The 17,363-nt window shown below is 48.0% G+C and overlaps 1 protein-coding gene across 2 annotated transcripts in view; it reads right to left on the reverse strand.

Moving 5' to 3' along the window:
* Positions 1-17,363, reverse strand: part of CCDC180 (coiled-coil domain containing 180) — a 54,845-nt gene that overhangs the window by 24,274 nt on the left and 13,208 nt on the right. The window contains exons 10-19 of one of the 2 annotated variants that reach the window (XM_061201120.1): positions 16,166-16,245; positions 13,755-13,843; positions 11,910-12,032; positions 10,620-10,793; positions 9,652-9,767; positions 8,459-8,585; positions 6,773-6,812; positions 6,184-6,644; positions 4,699-4,925; positions 1,416-1,591 (exon numbers count right to left, since the gene is read on the reverse strand). In XM_061201120.1, coding sequence (XP_061057103.1) covers positions 1,416-1,591; positions 4,699-4,925; positions 6,184-6,644; positions 6,773-6,812; positions 8,459-8,585; positions 9,652-9,767; positions 10,620-10,793; positions 11,910-12,032; positions 13,755-13,843; positions 16,166-16,245 — 1,613 coding nt within the window. The remainder of the gene's footprint in view (positions 1-1,415; positions 1,592-4,698; positions 4,926-6,183; positions 6,645-6,772; positions 6,813-8,458; positions 8,586-9,651; positions 9,768-10,619; positions 10,794-11,909; positions 12,033-13,754; positions 13,844-16,165; positions 16,246-17,363) is intronic. The other variant, XM_061201121.1, reaches the window with a different exon arrangement.

Below are 17,363 nucleotides of genomic sequence, written 5' to 3' on the forward strand. Positions count from 1 at the left end.
AGCTGCAGAGCAGGGACCTTTCAGGCCAAGGTCCCTTACCCTGTCCCCACTGCCCTCCCCGGGGCCTGGCCTGGGAATGGACACAGATCTCAGGGAGGCCAACGTGAGACAGCCCTGGGTCTTTAACTGGAGAGGAGGATCTGGCCGGCTGTGATCAGGGAGGTGCCTGCTGGTGGAGATACCCTGCCTGCAGCAGAAGGGAACAAAGCCTGGGAGACGGAGAGCACCTCCCACCCCAGGAGCAGGTGGGATGGGTGTTGGGGAGGGCAGGGATCTTGATGCGAGGGCCTGGGAGAAAATAGCCAGCACAAAGCTGGGCAGTTGGCATGTGTCCCTTTGTATCAGTGGCTTCTCATTTCCAATGAGCCTCAGTTACAATGGACTTCAAGAGCTCCATCATAGGCCTTTAGAGTTAGCAGAGAGTCCCAGCTCACCTCATCTCACCTCCTACTGCCTGGAGTGGAGGAAGTGCTATGGTCTCAGCTCTGCCAAAAACAAATGGTGGGATTCTGGGGCTTTGCTTCTCCAGCCTCGTTTTTCACATTATGCACTGGGCCAGGAGCCAGGGAAGGGGAAGGAAACCAGCCTTCAGGGAGCATCTTTGTTTATATTTATAATTAATGCACACATTTCCCACATGAGGGCAACAAGGTTCCAAAAGTTAAGCTGGTCTCCCAAGGCCACAAGCATTGGGCCTCTGGAGTCCACACTCTTTCGCTGCTCCAGGCAATAGGAGGCTGGGTGGGGTCACGTGGGGGCTCTCTGGAAGCTTTCAGGGTCAATAATGGAGCTTAAAGTGTGACTCGAGTAAAAACCTGACAGGAGCCGTTGAAGGATCCAAATAAAAGTGCCCTCCCTCCAATTAATGGAGCCCTCTGCCTTAGAGAGAAATGGCATGTCTTTTTAAGTGTTAAAAATTATAAGCTGAAAATAATGGCTACCACTTTTGGAGGTTCTGGCTTATGCCAGATGCTCATGATTCCTCACTGTACCATTTCAAGGAGAGTTAATTACCACCAACAGCATGCCCTCTGCAGGTTAGGAAGGGATCAGAGAGGTCAGGTAACCTGCCCAGAATCCCACAGCTAGACAGGTTGAGCCTGTTAGCTCTGATTCCTGAACTACAGGCTTGCCTCTAGGGCATCTGCCATGCAGGTGTGTGTCTGACAGGTGTGTGAGCATATCTGGGATCCACAAAGCTAAAATAGGACAATACTCTTCATTTCAGCATCTAACACCTTCTTTAAAAAAACCTTAAATGAGGATTCTGAGTACAACCTTCTCTGCCAACCTGGGAGGTACGAATCCTCACGCACATCTTCCAACGTGTGATGACAACATGCTAAGCATTGTGTGGTACAAGCTGCTAATGAACTTGGGGCTGCAATGGCACAGACACCGGGGGTCTGCAGTACCTGCCCTGACGTTGTGGATGTCCTTTTCAATGAACTGGGCTCTTGGCTGGTGCAGGTGCAGACGCAGCTCCAGTTCTGAATCCAGCTCATCTATCTTCGTGGCCACGATGACCCGGGCATTGAGGGCACATTGGTCAAACCACTTCTCTAAGTGCTCAAAAAAGCCAGCTCGAAGCCTAAGGGAGAGACCAGCGAGGGTCAGCAACTGTGACCAGGGAGATATCTTTCCACACTGATACTTAAAGTGCTTCCCCCTTCTACTCCTTCTTCCTTATTTTATTTCCCACTACATTGTATCTCTTTGTTTGGGTGGACCATATTTCATTTAGCCAGACCCCCTGCTGAAGGACATTGGGTGGTTTCCAACCATTTGTTCTTACAAAGAAGACTGCAATGAATAACCTCGTACATATGTCAAGTGTAGAACGATTTCTATAGGATAAATTCCCTGAAAGGGAACTACTGAATCAAAGCCTGAAATACATTTGTGGATCTTGTAGATATGGCCAAACTGCTTCTGTTGCAAGGCAACTTGAACTCCCATCAACAATGAATAAAAGTTCCTATTTATCCATAGCTTCAGAATGTATTGTCAAACTCTTGAATTTGACAATTTCGTCATATTATGACTGAGATTGAGCATATTTTCATGTGTTTAAGACTACTAAATTTCTTTTTCTGTGTACTGTCCATTAATATCTTTTGTCCATCATTCTAGTGTGTAGTTGCCTTTTTTCTTATTAATTTCAAGGATCTCTTTATGTATTGGGAACATGAGGTCCTTTGACTGAGATGTGAGTTGCAAATATTCTTCCCAGTTTATTATTTCACCCTGTTAAAATGTAGAGTGATTTTCTTGGCTATATATTGTTAAGATGTTGGTTCTCTCCAAATGTATCTACACATCCAATACAATAACAATTAAAAGCTCGGCAAATGTCTTCTTTCAGAAACTGATGAGCTGATTTCAAACTTATATAGAAATACAAAGGGCCAAGGATAGTCAAAACAATCTTGGAGGACGTCAAGGTTGGAGGACTTACACCACCAGATAATAAGACTTAATATAAAGCTACAGTAATCAATCAGGGGGATGTGGTGATGCGAGGCCTGGCAGAGCAGTGGAGAGAGGAGAGTCTTCTCAAATGGCCTGGGGTCAACTTGTTATCCATATGGGAAAGAAATGAATCTGACTCCTACCTCATACATAAACAAAAATCAATTCCAGTTGAATTGTACATCTAACTATGAAAGTTTAAAACTATAACATTTATGGTAGATAACACAGGAGAATATTTTCATGACCTTGGGGCAAGCAAAGATATCTTAGATAAGACAGAAATTACCCTAACCCTAGTGAAAAAAACTGATGACTAGAACCTTATTAAAAGGATTTCTGTTCATCAAAAGATACCTTTAAGAGAGTAAAAAAGGCAAGCACAGAGAGGGGATGAACATTTGCCATGTATTTAACTAACAAAAAACTCATATCTGAGATAGATAACTCACATAAATTAATAAGAAATAAGATAGGCAATCCACCAGAAAAAAAATGGGCAAAAAATTTGGCTAGGCATTTCACAGAAAGATTACTAAATGGCCAATAAGTATATGACAAGGTACACAGCATTGTTACTCATCAGGAAAATGCTAATTAAAACCACAATGAAACACCACTACACATACACCAGAATGGCTAAAATTAAAACTACTGACAAAACCAAGTGAGGATGTGGAGCAACTGGAACTCTCATACATTGCTGTAAACTGTTAAAACAAAACCACTTTTGAAACCTCTTTGGCAGTATCTTTTGGTTGTATCTCCTCTGAGACAGATGGAACAAAAGATAGATGGACACACATATAAGTCAATTTCCCAACAATTCTACTCTTAGTTATATATCTAACAGAAATGTATACACATGTTCACCAAAAGAAGCTGGACATAAAAGAATACATTCTATGTGATTCCATTTAAATAAGTTCAAAAACAAGCAAAACTAATTCAGAAGTTAGAATATTTGTTATCCTTGGGTAAGGGAGGGCAGTGACGTGAGATGGGTACATGAAGGGGGTTGGTAGTGCTGTCTTTCCTGTGGGTACTGATTACTGGGTGTGTTCCCTTTGGGTAATTAATTGAGTTATATGCTCATAATTTCCATACTTTTCGGTATGTATGCTATGCTTCAACATTCAAATCCAATCCGTTGAACACAGAACTATTTTTTTGGCTGGTCCCAAGGCCAGATGGCATAGTGTTTGGTTCAAGACTCTGGAATTACAGGGTCTAGGTTCATATCCTGGATTTAACTACTTCCTATCTCAGAGATCTTGTCCAAGTTATTAATTCTGAGCTTCAGTTTCTAGAATCACCTGTAAAATGAGCTAATTACAGTACCCCTCTCATAGTTATTGAGAGTATTAAACTTTCTCAATAAATATTAGCTCCGATGGTGGTCCTTGCTTTTCTTCATTCCCTGGTCTATGGAGAGGGCAGACAACGGCCTGTGACAGAGGAAGGAGGAGGATGAGGTTCAAGTCAGAAGACATTTTCAAGGTGAGATGATGCTGAGGTGAAGGAGAATAGAGTCCGAAGGCCTGACTTTACTCCTTCTACTCCCTGCCTCTGGTCTCCTGTCCATGTGTAAACATGGGAGGTAGACTAACCAGGTGATCTCTAGCTGGTTAGTCCTAGCTATGACAATGTAGCATCAGGAGGGCAATGCAAATGCTATCCAAGAGCCAAATGCAAATTTTCACATTTGTTCCAAATTCAAACATAAAGGACCAGAAAGAAATTTGGGAGTTAGGGGCGGTAAATGTTCAGTGGTAAAATTATTCTATATTCTTCATTGTACTTTTTTCAATTTTCTACATTAAATGTGTCACATAACCAGAGCAAAATACCATACTGATATACTCATAACTATGGTCTATATCTATATAATTTTCCTAAAAAAGAAAAGGAACTCTAATATTAACAGACATGCCAGGATCTAGAACCCAGAAACACCTTGTAGGGAAAACCCTGTTTCTTATGTATTGATACAAGGCCCAGGCCAGCAAGTCATCCTGGGACAGGCAGAGGGCTCACTCTCACAGAGGATATCTGTGACTGAGAAAAATCCCTGGACATCTGCTACTTTGTGTTGTGTTTCTCATCTCTACCCTCAGTTACCTACGTGTTTTCTTTTCCATCGAAACTAGTCCAATCTTCCATTATACTATTTCACCTTGTTAATAAAACTCAAGGAGAATGAGAATAAAAGGGTTTTTTACTCACTGTTTCTTAATTTCTAAAACTAGTCTGGACGGAATGATCACTTGTTCTAGGACCTTGGCACTGGAAGTGTCATTGAAGAGAATGGCAGAAAGGTTGGAATGGGGCCTCTTGCTACTCTCTTCTTGTTCCAGGGGCAGGAAGACAAAGTAAGTGTTCCCACTGGAGGTTGTGAAGGACTCCATTTCCTCATGGGAGACCGCTCCCAGACTCTCTTCCTGGGCTCTGACCTAAGCAGAAAACAAGACTTTAGACTTGCCATCATCAAACAGACTTGGTGATCCCTACCACAGGTTCCTTGACATCAGAGGTTGTAAACCTGTGGGACAAATCTTGCCTATAATTGCTTTTTGCCCATACAGTGCCTTTTAAAATTGGGAAATTCCACCTAAAAATCTGGATTTCTGATTTCTTTTAAAAATGAGAAAATCTGGCAATTCTGAGCCTACATTCCCACAGGGCATTGTTGGCTGGAACTGAATAATGGCTGCATGGTTGCCATCGACTGAACGTTGATGTCCCTCCAAAATTCATATCCCCAGTGTGTTGGTAATTGTAGGTGGGCATTGGGAGGTTATTAGGTCACGTAGGCAGAGCCGTCCCTCATGAATGGGGTTAGTGCCCTTATAAAAGAGATCTCAGAGAGCTCTTGCACCTTCCACCATGTAAGGACACAGAAAAAAGGCAGCCGTTTGTGAACCAAGAAGTAGGCCCTCACCAGACACTGAAGCTGCCAGCGCCTGGATCTTGAATTCCCAGCCTCCAGAACTGTGAGAAATAAATGTCTGTTGTTTATAAGCCACCCAGTCTGTGGTGTTCTGTTAGCGCAGCCTGAAAGGACTAAGACAGTAGTCTCTCTCATGTGGCACTATTTTACACTTGGTGTCCAGCCCTCTTTTCTATTACATGCCTGTGGGCATTTGAGTTTGGGGTCCCTGTTCAAAAAGAGGTCTCATATGCCAATTCTTCCACGGCAATAGAGGAAAAGAGTCTTTTGCAATTTCATGATTATGGAATTCAAATTACTGTTCCGTGAGTTTGAATGTGTTTTGAGGACAAGATTTATTAATATGAGAGTTACTTCCCTGCACTCTAAGGAGAGCTATCTGCCAACTTGGATATGGATCTTTTTTCTTACATAAGCAGAGAATGGGAAGAGAGAAGGAATGGAGAGGCTAAGTTGGTCTACACAATAAAGAGGAGCTGGGAAAGAGGGAGGACCAGGGAGGGATGAGGAAAGTTGAGGGGTGACTTCAGAGTAGGTTGTAAGATGGGATATGAGGAGAGGAAGGTGAATTTTAAAAAGCATTGCTGTGAGATAAGAATTGGATCCCTGCTGACAAAAATAAAAGGTGTGCATACATTTGTTATTCTCTATATGTACCCCAGTGGAGACTGCGCCACTGGGGACCCCAGCTTGTACTAGGGACACACGGAGTGAACACAGCACACCTTCCATACCCAAGAGTGAATCCGCTGCTGGCCTACCTCATCCATAGATGAACTCTCACGCTCTTCCTTCTCCTCCTCCTCTTCCTCGTCTTTCTCCTCCTCCTCTTCCTCCTCTTCCTCCTCCTCCTCCCTCTCCTCCTCCACCTTTTCCTTCTTCTCCTCCTCTTCTTCTTCATGAACCATCATGTTTGCCTGGTTCGGGGGTGATTTTAAGGAGCTGTCTCTTTCAACCTGCATTTCTTCTAATCCCGGAATAGAGTCCTCTCTGGACTCATCCATCTCTTCACTCAGTACAGACTTTTCCTGTGGGCTTACTACCACCTCCTGAGTGGTGGGGGACTCGATTTCTCGATCTTCTTCTTCTTCTATCTCTTCCGCTGGCCTGAGGGAACTCGTTTCCCTACTTACGCTTTCCTCACCTTTGCTCGTGTCTGCTTTAGGCCTCTGTTTACCCCTCAGTTTTCTCATTCTCTCCTGGAATTGCTTTTCATGTGGTTCTGTTGATGACCAAGCCCAAAGCACAGGAAGAGACAGGTTACCAATGCAGCCTGATTGGGCCTCCCCAGCCCCCAGATATACAAGCGTGGAGTCGGGGAGACTCAGACTTGAATTGTAAAAGTGTTACCTGGTGCCCTCAATCGGAAAATGACTTCACCCTCCAAGTTCTACAAGGCAAAAACACGGACACTGAATGAGCAGAGTGCCACTTCTGAGGGCGTATCTTTTCTTTTAAGGAAAAGGTCCCGCCCCTCCCCTTCTACATCTGATGCAGGCCTTGACCACTTATTTCACAGGGGTAATCAGGGTGTTCCCAATCAGTTTTCCTTAATCCCAAGCAGGCTAGCAAAGCTTTCATCACACAGTGGCAATTACAGAATAAAATCTCATTCTGACACATTTTTAGTAGTGCTCTGGAGCAAAAAACAAGAACGTATAAATGGAGGGATGCAAACAAAGGGGCAGGAATCTGCTGCACCAGTGCTGGATGCAAACATGCAGAATGAACATGATTTACAAGATCTGGGAGCCCCCTCGTCAACACTACAAGTTCCCTCTCTCAGAGGCTGTGGGTGAAGTTGTGGATATAGTGTGCCATGGATAAGGGTGGATCTGAATTCCAGCTCCTCACAAGCTGGGTGACCTTGGGCAAGCCCCTTAAACCCTACGGGCTCAGTGTCCTCCCTGTGACATGGAGACCACAGTAGCACCTACACTTTAACCCAGGCAACCAGACTGATCTCAAAGGTAGTGAGCTTCACCACCGACAGCTTGAGTTCCACCTCAACACAGGTGCCACACGAAGCATTTACGAGCAATTGGGACAGGGATCCCTGCTGAGGGGAGGGATTCTCTGAGGAGTCAGGAACCCCACACCTATAGGAAACCCTCACCAGGTTCAGTGTCAGCCACAAGTATCTTCAGCCCTGGCCGTGCAGGGCTCTGGGTGCGTGTGTGGGAAAGAGCCAACTCTGGCAGAGTCAGACCAGGACACTCCGGGCATTCGTGCATTTACCAGGGAGCACTCAGTGTTTCTGAATAATGTGCAGGACACTGCTGAGGGCAGTCGAAGCTGGATAAAAGTTAGGAGGGCACACCTGCCCCTCAGAAAACCCCTTCCAGTAGGATGCCCTGAACTCCTGCATTTGACAGCGACCAACGTACAAGCACGTTCAGGGAAAGGAGAGGTGACGAGGTGAGGAAAGGGAGATGAGGGTCAGAGTGAGTGGGTGGGATCTTGTCACTGGTAGTGGCTGGAAGTATGGGTGGCTTTGGGGTGTGTGGAAACAGAAGGATCCCAGCAGAGGAGCAGGGTGAGGAAGGGCAGGGGGCAGTGGCAGATGCAGAAAGAGTGAGGAGTTTGCTGAAGCAGGGAGAGTCAGGGCGGGAACCAGATGTGGGGGGCCTCTGAGGTCATCTAGGGACTGTGGGCTGGGTTTGGTAGGGGCTGCAGAGCTGGTGAGGGCCTTTTGAGCAGGAGAGTGGGTACATCAGAGCTGTATTTTAGGAGGGTTATGCAGCAGTGGTGAGTTGGGTGAATGGAACTCAAAGAGTCACATAAATTAGCCTTTTAATTATAATTCCATTCAAGCCTGAGGCCTGGATTCTGAGCCTTTCAACCTCTTTTAATCTGAGAAGAGATGGTCTCTTTAGGAGACGCTTTTAGCTTCTCACTCCTTGATGTCCTGACATAGATTCTAACTCCCCACAGCCTAGAGAGGCATTCAAAATTGAGGCAAATAAGACCTAGAAGTCATCCTCTCCCCATTGCTTCTTGGTGAGCAGCTGGGATTTTTTGTATCTCTTTCCATACCTGTTCAAAGATTTCACGAACACAGAAGTGTCGGCTGAGGGTGGAGCTGTAGGAGTTGAGTTCCTTCAGTATGATCGCTGGGTACTCCATCACTTCCTTTGTCAGGAGGCCATGAAAACTCTCATACCTGGGAGGGAGGGAGGTGAGAACACTGTCTAAGGGGGGTCAGCTGGGTGTGAGAGACCCCAGCCAAGAGCCATGCCTCGGACCACATGGAGGTGGGCTTGTACCTGGCGTTTAGTTCTGTGCAGAGCTACTGCGCAGGTTTCCTTTTACAATAACAGTCTTTGGTTTGTTTTGCTATTTTTCTGATCATACAAAGAATACATACTCTTTGTAGAACATTTAGGAAACACATGCGAGAGAGTTCTCTGCATGTTTTAACATGGGTTACCACTTCCTGTCTACTCTACTAACTCTGTCCTTGAACTTTACCTATATCATCCCATCAAGCACTCCAAAACCCCAAGGCCCAGACTTTTATCTGTTCCCTAGGTAAGAAGACCAAGGTTCAGGGGGTTACTTATTTGCCTTAAAACGTACTTCTGAATCTAAGTACTGCAGTCAATTGGCAGTGCAGTTCCATTTCTGAGAATAGTCCTTACAGAATTAGCTGTACAAAGGCACAAAGGTACAAGATAGTTCACAGGGAACTGTTTTTAATATTGAGAGATTGGCACCAGTCTTAAAAAGCAAATCAATTGGAGGATGGTTAAATCATTATGAAGCATCCATATTAATGAATGGATGGTCATTTAAAAATGAAAATATATCTGCAGTTATAGAACAATTCTTATTTTAAAAACACTGTATGTGTATATATATATCCACATTTATAAATGTCTATGTTCACAAAAAGGACGAGTTGGGCAGAAATTAGGAGAATTTCCTACATGTTTGTATTTGTTAACTTTTTTTTTCTTTAACAAAGCATGTATGTTTTAAAATTTAAGAAGGTGGGGGGAGGGGCCATGCTCTTGACCTTTAAACTACATGGCCTAGAAACCTCCCTCCATAAACTTTTCTGATCAAAGTTCTCCCTGAAACCTTTTGTGTTGGCTGAGGGTAGAGCTGCAAAGAACCACAATGTTCTCTGAAGTTGGAGGCATCATTGGGTTGGGCTCCTAGGCAGGCACCCTCTGATCTTGAATATGAATTCCAGACCATCCCCTTCTGGAGTCTGGTCTGCCTACCTGCATTTCATATTCTTCAGAAAATCTTTGGCCTTTTCCAGGTGTAACTTCAGGGTATTCTCACAGCTTTGCTGCCTCAGTTGGTCCAAGAGCTTATCGAGGTGAGCCTCCTGGGCCTGGCAGCCACACCCCAAACAGAAGGAAGCAGATGTGAGTTACCAGAGCTCGACGAGTGTACATGACACGCAAAGACCCTGCCCCTGGAGCTGAGGTCCAGGTGCCCCGGGCAGGCTCTTTTCTACAAAAGGGGCACCAAATGTACCACCACCCTTACTCTCACTGCTCTGGGCCTTTGGGCTCTTTTCCCTGCCTGGAATGTTCTTCTCTGTCTACTTTATATCCCTGGAGACCCCGCTTAGATGGGACTCCTCAGGGACACGTCCCTCACTCCCAGCCCCCCCGGGCAGGCCCCCGCTACACCTTCCAGAGGCACCTACTCCTTGCTCTCCTTCTCACCCGTTGTGCTTGACGTCAGATGCTGAGTGCACCCCTCCACCCCTAGACTGTGTGAAGGCAGGTGGCTGGGGGCCAGCTCATGTCTTGTGGGGACAGGATGACTGCCAGAGGTAGATGCTCCATGCCCCCCAGTCTGTCTGTCTCTCACGCAGACCGCCTCACAGACATGTCTGGATCCGGCACCCATCGCACAACCCGGACCTGACTCTGGCAGGATTCTTCTGCTCCCATGCAGCCCCGTGACCAAGGTGAGCCTCAGTTTCCTATCTGCTCAAGTTTTATAGCTTGAGGTTTTACATTTGAGTCTAAGATACAGTTGGGGTTAATTTTTCTATAAAAATAAAATACATAAAATACGGTGTGAAGTATGGATTGAAGTTCTTTTTCTTTGCTTTGCACCTGAACGCTGGCTGAGTTCACGGGCCACCAAGCAGAGCCACTGGGCAGCTGACAGTCTGGGTGTGGCCCTTCGCTCACGCCTCTTGGGGGCTACTTGGATGCCGGGCCCGCACCTGGCTCTCGTGGCTGTGCTTCTGCCGCCGCTGCTCCATCCTCTTCTCGAGCTCCACCTCCTGCATCGACAGCATGCTCCGATGTACCTCCCACAGCTGCACAGCCTCCTGGAAATAGCTGAAGAGATCTGAGCTCTGCCACTCTGTCTGCTTCGCCACGGCCTCGAAGGATTTCTGCGGTGGCAGAACCCAGAGAAGGGGCCTTAAGTGCCAACCGGCCCAGGCTGAGGAGAAGAGCCCCACTCATGGGGCTCCCTCGCCAGCCAGTGGAGGCCCACGTCACTGGCCGTCACTGCCTGGGCACCATCCCTCAAGGTTATCTTCTGTGCCACGTCGTGGCTCATGGTCCCCTCTCTGCTGGGACAGCATTTCTGGTCTGTCCAAGGCCATGCCCTCGGACTGGCTGACCTGAAGTCCCATCTCTAGACCTGCCCCGTGTCCACTGAAGTCCCTGACAGGAAGAAGATGGAGTTTGGGGCCTACAAAGAAGAAGGTGCCACCCTAGACACCAGCCTGGCATCAGGTGGGCCATACCCACCTTGGCCTGGGGCATTCCTCCTTCTTTGGATTCCGACTCAGCACCTGAGCCAAACACCACAGTCTACTGTTAAATCCTCACCTCTCCCTCTTTCATGTGTGTCTTTTATACTCTCCTAGGGTCTGGGGTTGGCAAACTGTGGCCTGTGAGCTAAATATAGCCCCCTGCCTATTTTTGTTTAACCTTGGGAACTAAGCACAGACTTCACATTTTTTAATGGCTGAAGAAAACCTAAAGAAGATATTTAATGATGTAAAAATTATATGAAATTCAAATTTCAGTGTCCATAAATAAAGTTTTATTGAAACACAGCCATACCCATTCATTTCTGCATTGCATAGGGCTGCTTCTGTGTGACAACAGCAGAGCGAGAATTTGTGCCAGAAACCTGACAGCCCACAGAGCCTAAAATATTTACTATCTGGCCCTTTACAGAAAACGTTTGCTGACCCCTGCTCTAGACTCTAAGCATCATGGGATGCAGGCTTATTGCTCCTCGTGACCTTCAGCACTCAGACTCGGCAAGGGCTCGGGGAGCACTCACTGCCCAAGACTGTTCAATCGGAGTCCGCGGGTGACTGAGGCATCAAGGGGTGAGCCTGGAGCACCCGGCACAGGGGCACTGCTCCGAGGGGCCGCACTCACCAGCGACAGCAAAGTTGTAAGCCCCTGGGCTCCCACTCCTCTCACAGCCCAGCACCCCGGGTGCCCCCCACCCTGCTCCGCAGCTGCACAGGTCCCCCGTTACGCACATCCAAGACCTCCAGCTCCTCCTCCACCTTGCTCTGGAGACTTCCCACCATCTGGAAGAAGGACGGGCTCACCAGGCTCTCTGCTTCCTCCTCAGTGAAGGCCTTCCAGTCCAGCAGCTGCTTCTGGAGAGGAACAAGGTAGAGCCCGGCTTAGGGCTGATGGGAGCTTCACCTCAGGGCTGGTCCTGCCCCCTGAGATCGCCTCCCAGCCACCCCTGAGAACTCAGCGGAAACTCCCACAGCGGCGGAGACGGTCCAGCTTTATCTGCCCACTGTGTCCAGGTGCTGTGTGCTGCCCCTGTTCACTGAATCCCCCAGAGGTGTTCTCATTAGCCCCGTTTGGCAGATAGGAAACTAAAGCTCACAGAAGTGAAGGAACTTGCTGGAGGTTACACACCTGGCAAGTGGTGGAACTGGGATCTGAACTCAGAACTGTCCTACAGCAGACCCTACAGGCATAAACCTCCATTCTACACGGCCTCAGCGTTGCTGTAAGCCAGTCACGGCTCCCATTTCCTGTCTGGAATTATGCCAGCTGGAAAGCCAGTTCTCTATATTAATAAAGACTTGATTTATGTACAAAATCTAGAATAAATCAACCTCCCCCAAATTAAAAACATGTCTCCAGTGGTATACTTCCAACGCCGCTGCCCAGGAACACCAGGCGCCCTCTGTCAGGCTCAGAGTGCTCTTGGGGTACATGAGGACGTCAGCATTCACCCCCTGCATGCACCCAACCAGGGGCCATGAGCATGGGTACAAGGTGTCAGCACCCCGGGCCACAGGGCCATGGGGCTCTGGGGAAGGGGTGAGTGACGAGGTGGTGAGCGCTGGGGGTGTGGTCTTGGGGAGGCTCTCCAAGGGCACAAGGTTTCCCTCCAGACTTTACTCCTAAAGTTTGATGCCCCTAAAGGGCTGACTGAGAGACACGTGACTGCCCCTAAGGCCACAGAGCAAGTGGGCAGAGCCCTGTGGGCTCGGACAGCCCCTGGGCCTTTTGCAAACTGGTCTTCTCACCTCCAGATGGGGCCAGTGACTCCCACTCTGCAGGGCCTTGTAGGATTTGACGAGAGTGGGTGCAAGAGTGTGGCACAGCCCCCAGAGGCCACAGCGCCCGCACCGTGCATCGCACTGGACAGCGCTCTGCTCCCCTGAACTCTGCTCACCTCAGAGTCTTGGTGGCAGAGCCAGAGCTCGACAGACACACACATGAGGGGGGGATGGAGGAACAGGAGCTTCTTGGGGCCCACAGGTGAGACCCTCATGGCTTGGGGACTCCTACCGCCAGAGCCGGCAGGTTAGACCATCTTCAAAATGATTAGGCTTTTGGGGGTTTTTCATCTAAACAGTTTTCCCAAGGAGGCAGGGAGGGGGCATTTTGACACAATATGTCCTTGCACCTCAAAAAACCAGGCATTGTAATTGAAGGGGGTTGTGAGAGGACTCGCTGTCTCACCCTCTAACAGAGGTGGGCGGGTGGAGTGAAGTCGTGTGTGATGCCAGTGGCAACACTATTTACAAAAGGGAAGCATTGGAAATAACTCCCATGACATGACCGCCACTGAATAAATAAAGTGAAGTGATACAGAGGGTCAAGGGTGAAGGCTGAGGTGATCAGAATGTGAAACTTTGTCCGTGGGGTCAGGGAAGGCTTCCTGGAGGAGGTCATGTTGTGGGCCATTGAGGCGTGGGTGGGAACAGCTGGGGAGAAGAGGGTCCAGGCTGAGGGAACAGCTTCAGAATGCCCAGAGGCCAGCGTGGAGGGAAAGCAGGGGGTGCGGGTTGGAGAGGGGTAGGGGCATGCCCTGTGCTCCTCTCCTCAGACCGGCCAGGAGGGGCACCCACCTTGCACTTCTGCACTTGGGCCAGGCACTCCTGCCAGGTCTTCTCATACTGCAAGCGGACCCGCATCATGCAGTCCACGTGGTAGGCGTCTCCATAGGTGGAAAAAAGACGTCAGCAGCTCTTCCAAAAGAAGAGGGGAGGTTGGGAAGAGGAGTTTCCCCGTCGCTCAGGGAAGAGGCTTCTCCCCAGCCAAGTGCCTCAGTAGCGGGGATAATTTAGATCAGGGGCTGCTATCTTCCTTGCCTCAAAGTTCCCGACACCCCAAGATAAGGACCTCAAATAAGGAGCCACCTTTTTCTGTTCTGACCCTAATTCTTGACTCAGTTTCGAGGCTGGTGAAATTCTTTTGGGGGAGTTGCACCAAGTCACGAAACAGTAACCGGGTGCAAATTAAGGAGCGTTTACAGATCATGTGTGTGGTGAACCCCTTAAGAAGTGAATGGACCAGCAGAACATTCAGAAGCTGATGGACTGATTAATTGATTGATTGATCTTCTCCTCTTCCTCCGCCCTACTGTTTCTGGTTTATAGTCACCTCGGTGTATCTCTTGGTGTCTAAGATAAGGAACTGAAGTTTAATGTTCCTGGCAGTTCTAGAAACTGAAAGATAACACAAAGATTGTGTGGTGGTTGTTCCTTGACAAGGGCTGGGAGGAGGGCAGGCTGGATGGCAGTTAGAACACTGGGGAGGGTAGATGTGTAGTGGAACTGGTGAGGAGAGGCCATAAAGCTGGTTTCTCCCATCCCCAGGGCCGCTGCCTAGGCCAGCACACCTCCACCCTTCCTATGAAGTCACTATGATGAAGCCCCCACCCCCAGGTCTCTGTGCTTCTGTTCCTGTACCCCTCTGATCCGTTCCCCTCTCTCACCTTATCACTCCCAGCTCAGAACCTTCTACTGGGTTCCCACTGCCTTTAGGATAAAGTTCAGCCTTCCACACAGGGCCACATGGCCAGCACAGTCTGGCCCTCTGGCATCTTCCAGCCTCGCCTGCCACCTTCTCCTTTCCCTGAAGGTCCCAGCTCTGTCTGGCCTCTCAGCCTCCCCACATACTAGTCTTCTGGCTTAGAAAGCTCCCCTGACCTCTGGGCCTGGCTAACTTGTACTTGCCTTGCAGGTCTCAACTGGATGATCACTTCCTTGGCAAGGTGTCTTATAACCTTTAACCAGGCTGTGCCCCCAAATACACATTCATGCAGCTGGCCACCTGTCCACTCCCTGCTGTAACATCCTGCGTGGTCTGACTTCTGCTCTGGACAGGAAGCACTCCAGAGAGATCCGCCCTGCTGGTTACCAGGGCCCAGCACCATGCTTGTTCCTAGGAGGCGCCCAGTGAATGGCAGCCATTGCTATTATTTAGGGTCTCAGGGCTCTTATGCTTGGTATTATAACATAATTATAATATCTTTGGAATTATAAACCCAAGAGCCCTGGGAGCAGTGGTGGGTACTACTAACCAAAGCACCCAGGTCAAGTCTGGCTGTGACACTTCCTTAGCTGTGTGACTTTGGGCAGGACACTTCACCTCTCTGTGCCTCTGAATCCTTCTCTATCACAGAGGGGCAATGACACCACTGACCTCACTGGGTTGCCTCAAAGGAGACTGAAATATTGTATTGCATATATCTTCTAGAGCAAGACTTGGCAAACTCTGCTAGATAGTAATATTTCCAGCTTTGAGAGCCATACAGTCTCTGCTGCAACCACTCATTTCTGCTGTTATAGAGCAGAAGCAGCCAGAGACAGTATGTAAACAAATGAGTGGAGCTGTGTCCCAATGAACCTTATTTACTAACGGGCAGTGGCCCATGGGCTGGAGTTTGAGGACCCTGGTTATAGAGAATTTCTAAACATTACCATTTTTTCTTGAGCACTGAGTAAGCCAGGCACTGAACTATGACTGGACTACAGGATTGCACGTGATTCTTACATCAACCCCACAAGGTAGGTACCTTTATTACTCCTGAGATTCCTATTTTATGGAGGAGGAATTTGAGGCCGAGAGAGGCCATGACTTCCACTAGGTCCCAGAGTGGGGACAGTGCACCTCATACATCCAGGGTCTGGCCCCTGAGCCGTCCTCACAGGTGGTCCTTGGAGCTGAGCCATCCCTCTGGCTCCATGCTGTGGTCAGGGGTCAGAGTGTGGGACCAGCTGGGCAGTGACTTGGGAGGTGGTGGGAGGAGGAGGGGCTCTGCCAGGCAAGGTCTGGGGGTCCGAGATAAACCCTCAGAGCTTACTCTTCTCTCCACACCCCAACCCTTCTTCCCCAAGAGGGACTTGCCACCTACTCCTGAGTTTATAACAGACTCTCACATAAATGACTGGCTGACAGACTGAAGCTGCTACAAAGCTACTACTTGAGCAGAGTTCTGGCGACACTCAAGTGGGATCCCACAAACCTCACTCACCGAGGTGCTTATTCAGGGAGTTGAGAGTAGAACGCCATTCAGTCAGCTGAGCTTTGCTGTAATTGGGGGGCAGGAGGTCACTGGGGAAGGAAGATGTGACACGTGAGCCATACTTGAATAAAACACTCACTTACCAAAATTGGTAGCATCTTCAAGGAACACAGGTCTAGGGAAGTATCTACGTAAATACCGATGAAATGAGTGACCTGTTGGGGATTTCCTGGTGCCAAAAGCATACCTCGTGAAAAGGTCTAATAATATTATTGAGCCTGTTACTTAGAAAATAAAACTGAATTTTCCTAATGGAAAAAAAACAAACGGTTATCACACGACCCAGGAAGCCACTTCGAGGAACCTAATGAGAGATAACAATATAAAATGCATACAAAGTTTATGCATTAAGACAGTTGCTTAACAGTACTGTTTATAAACACTCAAAAAATCAAAAACAACCTTCATTCCAACAATAGGGAATTGTCTAAATAAAATACATGAATTCTCTTCTGTAGTCACTAAGAAGAGTGTTACTGATTGAAAAATGGTCAGTATTGTTAGGTCCTCCCACTAGCAGGTGGAGTCTATTTTTCCACCCCTGGATCTGGGTTTGGCCATGAGATTTGCTTTGGCCAATGGGACACTAGCAAACATGACACAGAAAAGGCTTGGGGAAAGGGCTTATGCATTCCGCTTGCCCTCTCTTGCTGTAGGGAGCTCTTCTGCCAGCACCACCACCATGCCTACAAGCCTGGATTAGCCTCCTGGAGGCAGAGAGAGCAAGTGGAGAGAGGGCCCAGCTGTCCCAGCTGATGCTCCAGACACGGGAGTGGGGCCATCCAGCCCAGCCACAGGGAACCGCTCAGCCAGCTCACAGAATCATGAGAAGCAAAAAATGATTGTTGCTTTAAGCCACTAAGGAAGTTATAGGTGGTGTTTAGTGATGTGGAAAAATGCGTATGACATGCTATTTACTGTCCAAACCAGGACATTTTTCCAGTGAAAGGGGGATGCGATTAATAATTATGTCAGGACAAGAGGTGTAACCCAGGATGGTCTAGGGCAGCCCACTCATAGTGGGACAGTAAAGAGCAAAAGGTAGGTACAAGAGTGTGCAGGGCATAATCTCAAGTCTAAACATTGTACTAAATGCACTGTGGCATCCTAGATTGGGTCCTGGAACAGAAAAAGGACATTAATGGAA

The sequence above is a fragment of the Eubalaena glacialis genome, chromosome 9 (genome assembly GCF_028564815.1).
Source record: "Eubalaena glacialis isolate mEubGla1 chromosome 9, mEubGla1.1.hap2.+ XY, whole genome shotgun sequence".
NCBI classification, from domain to species: domain Eukaryota; kingdom Metazoa; phylum Chordata; class Mammalia; order Artiodactyla; family Balaenidae; genus Eubalaena; species Eubalaena glacialis.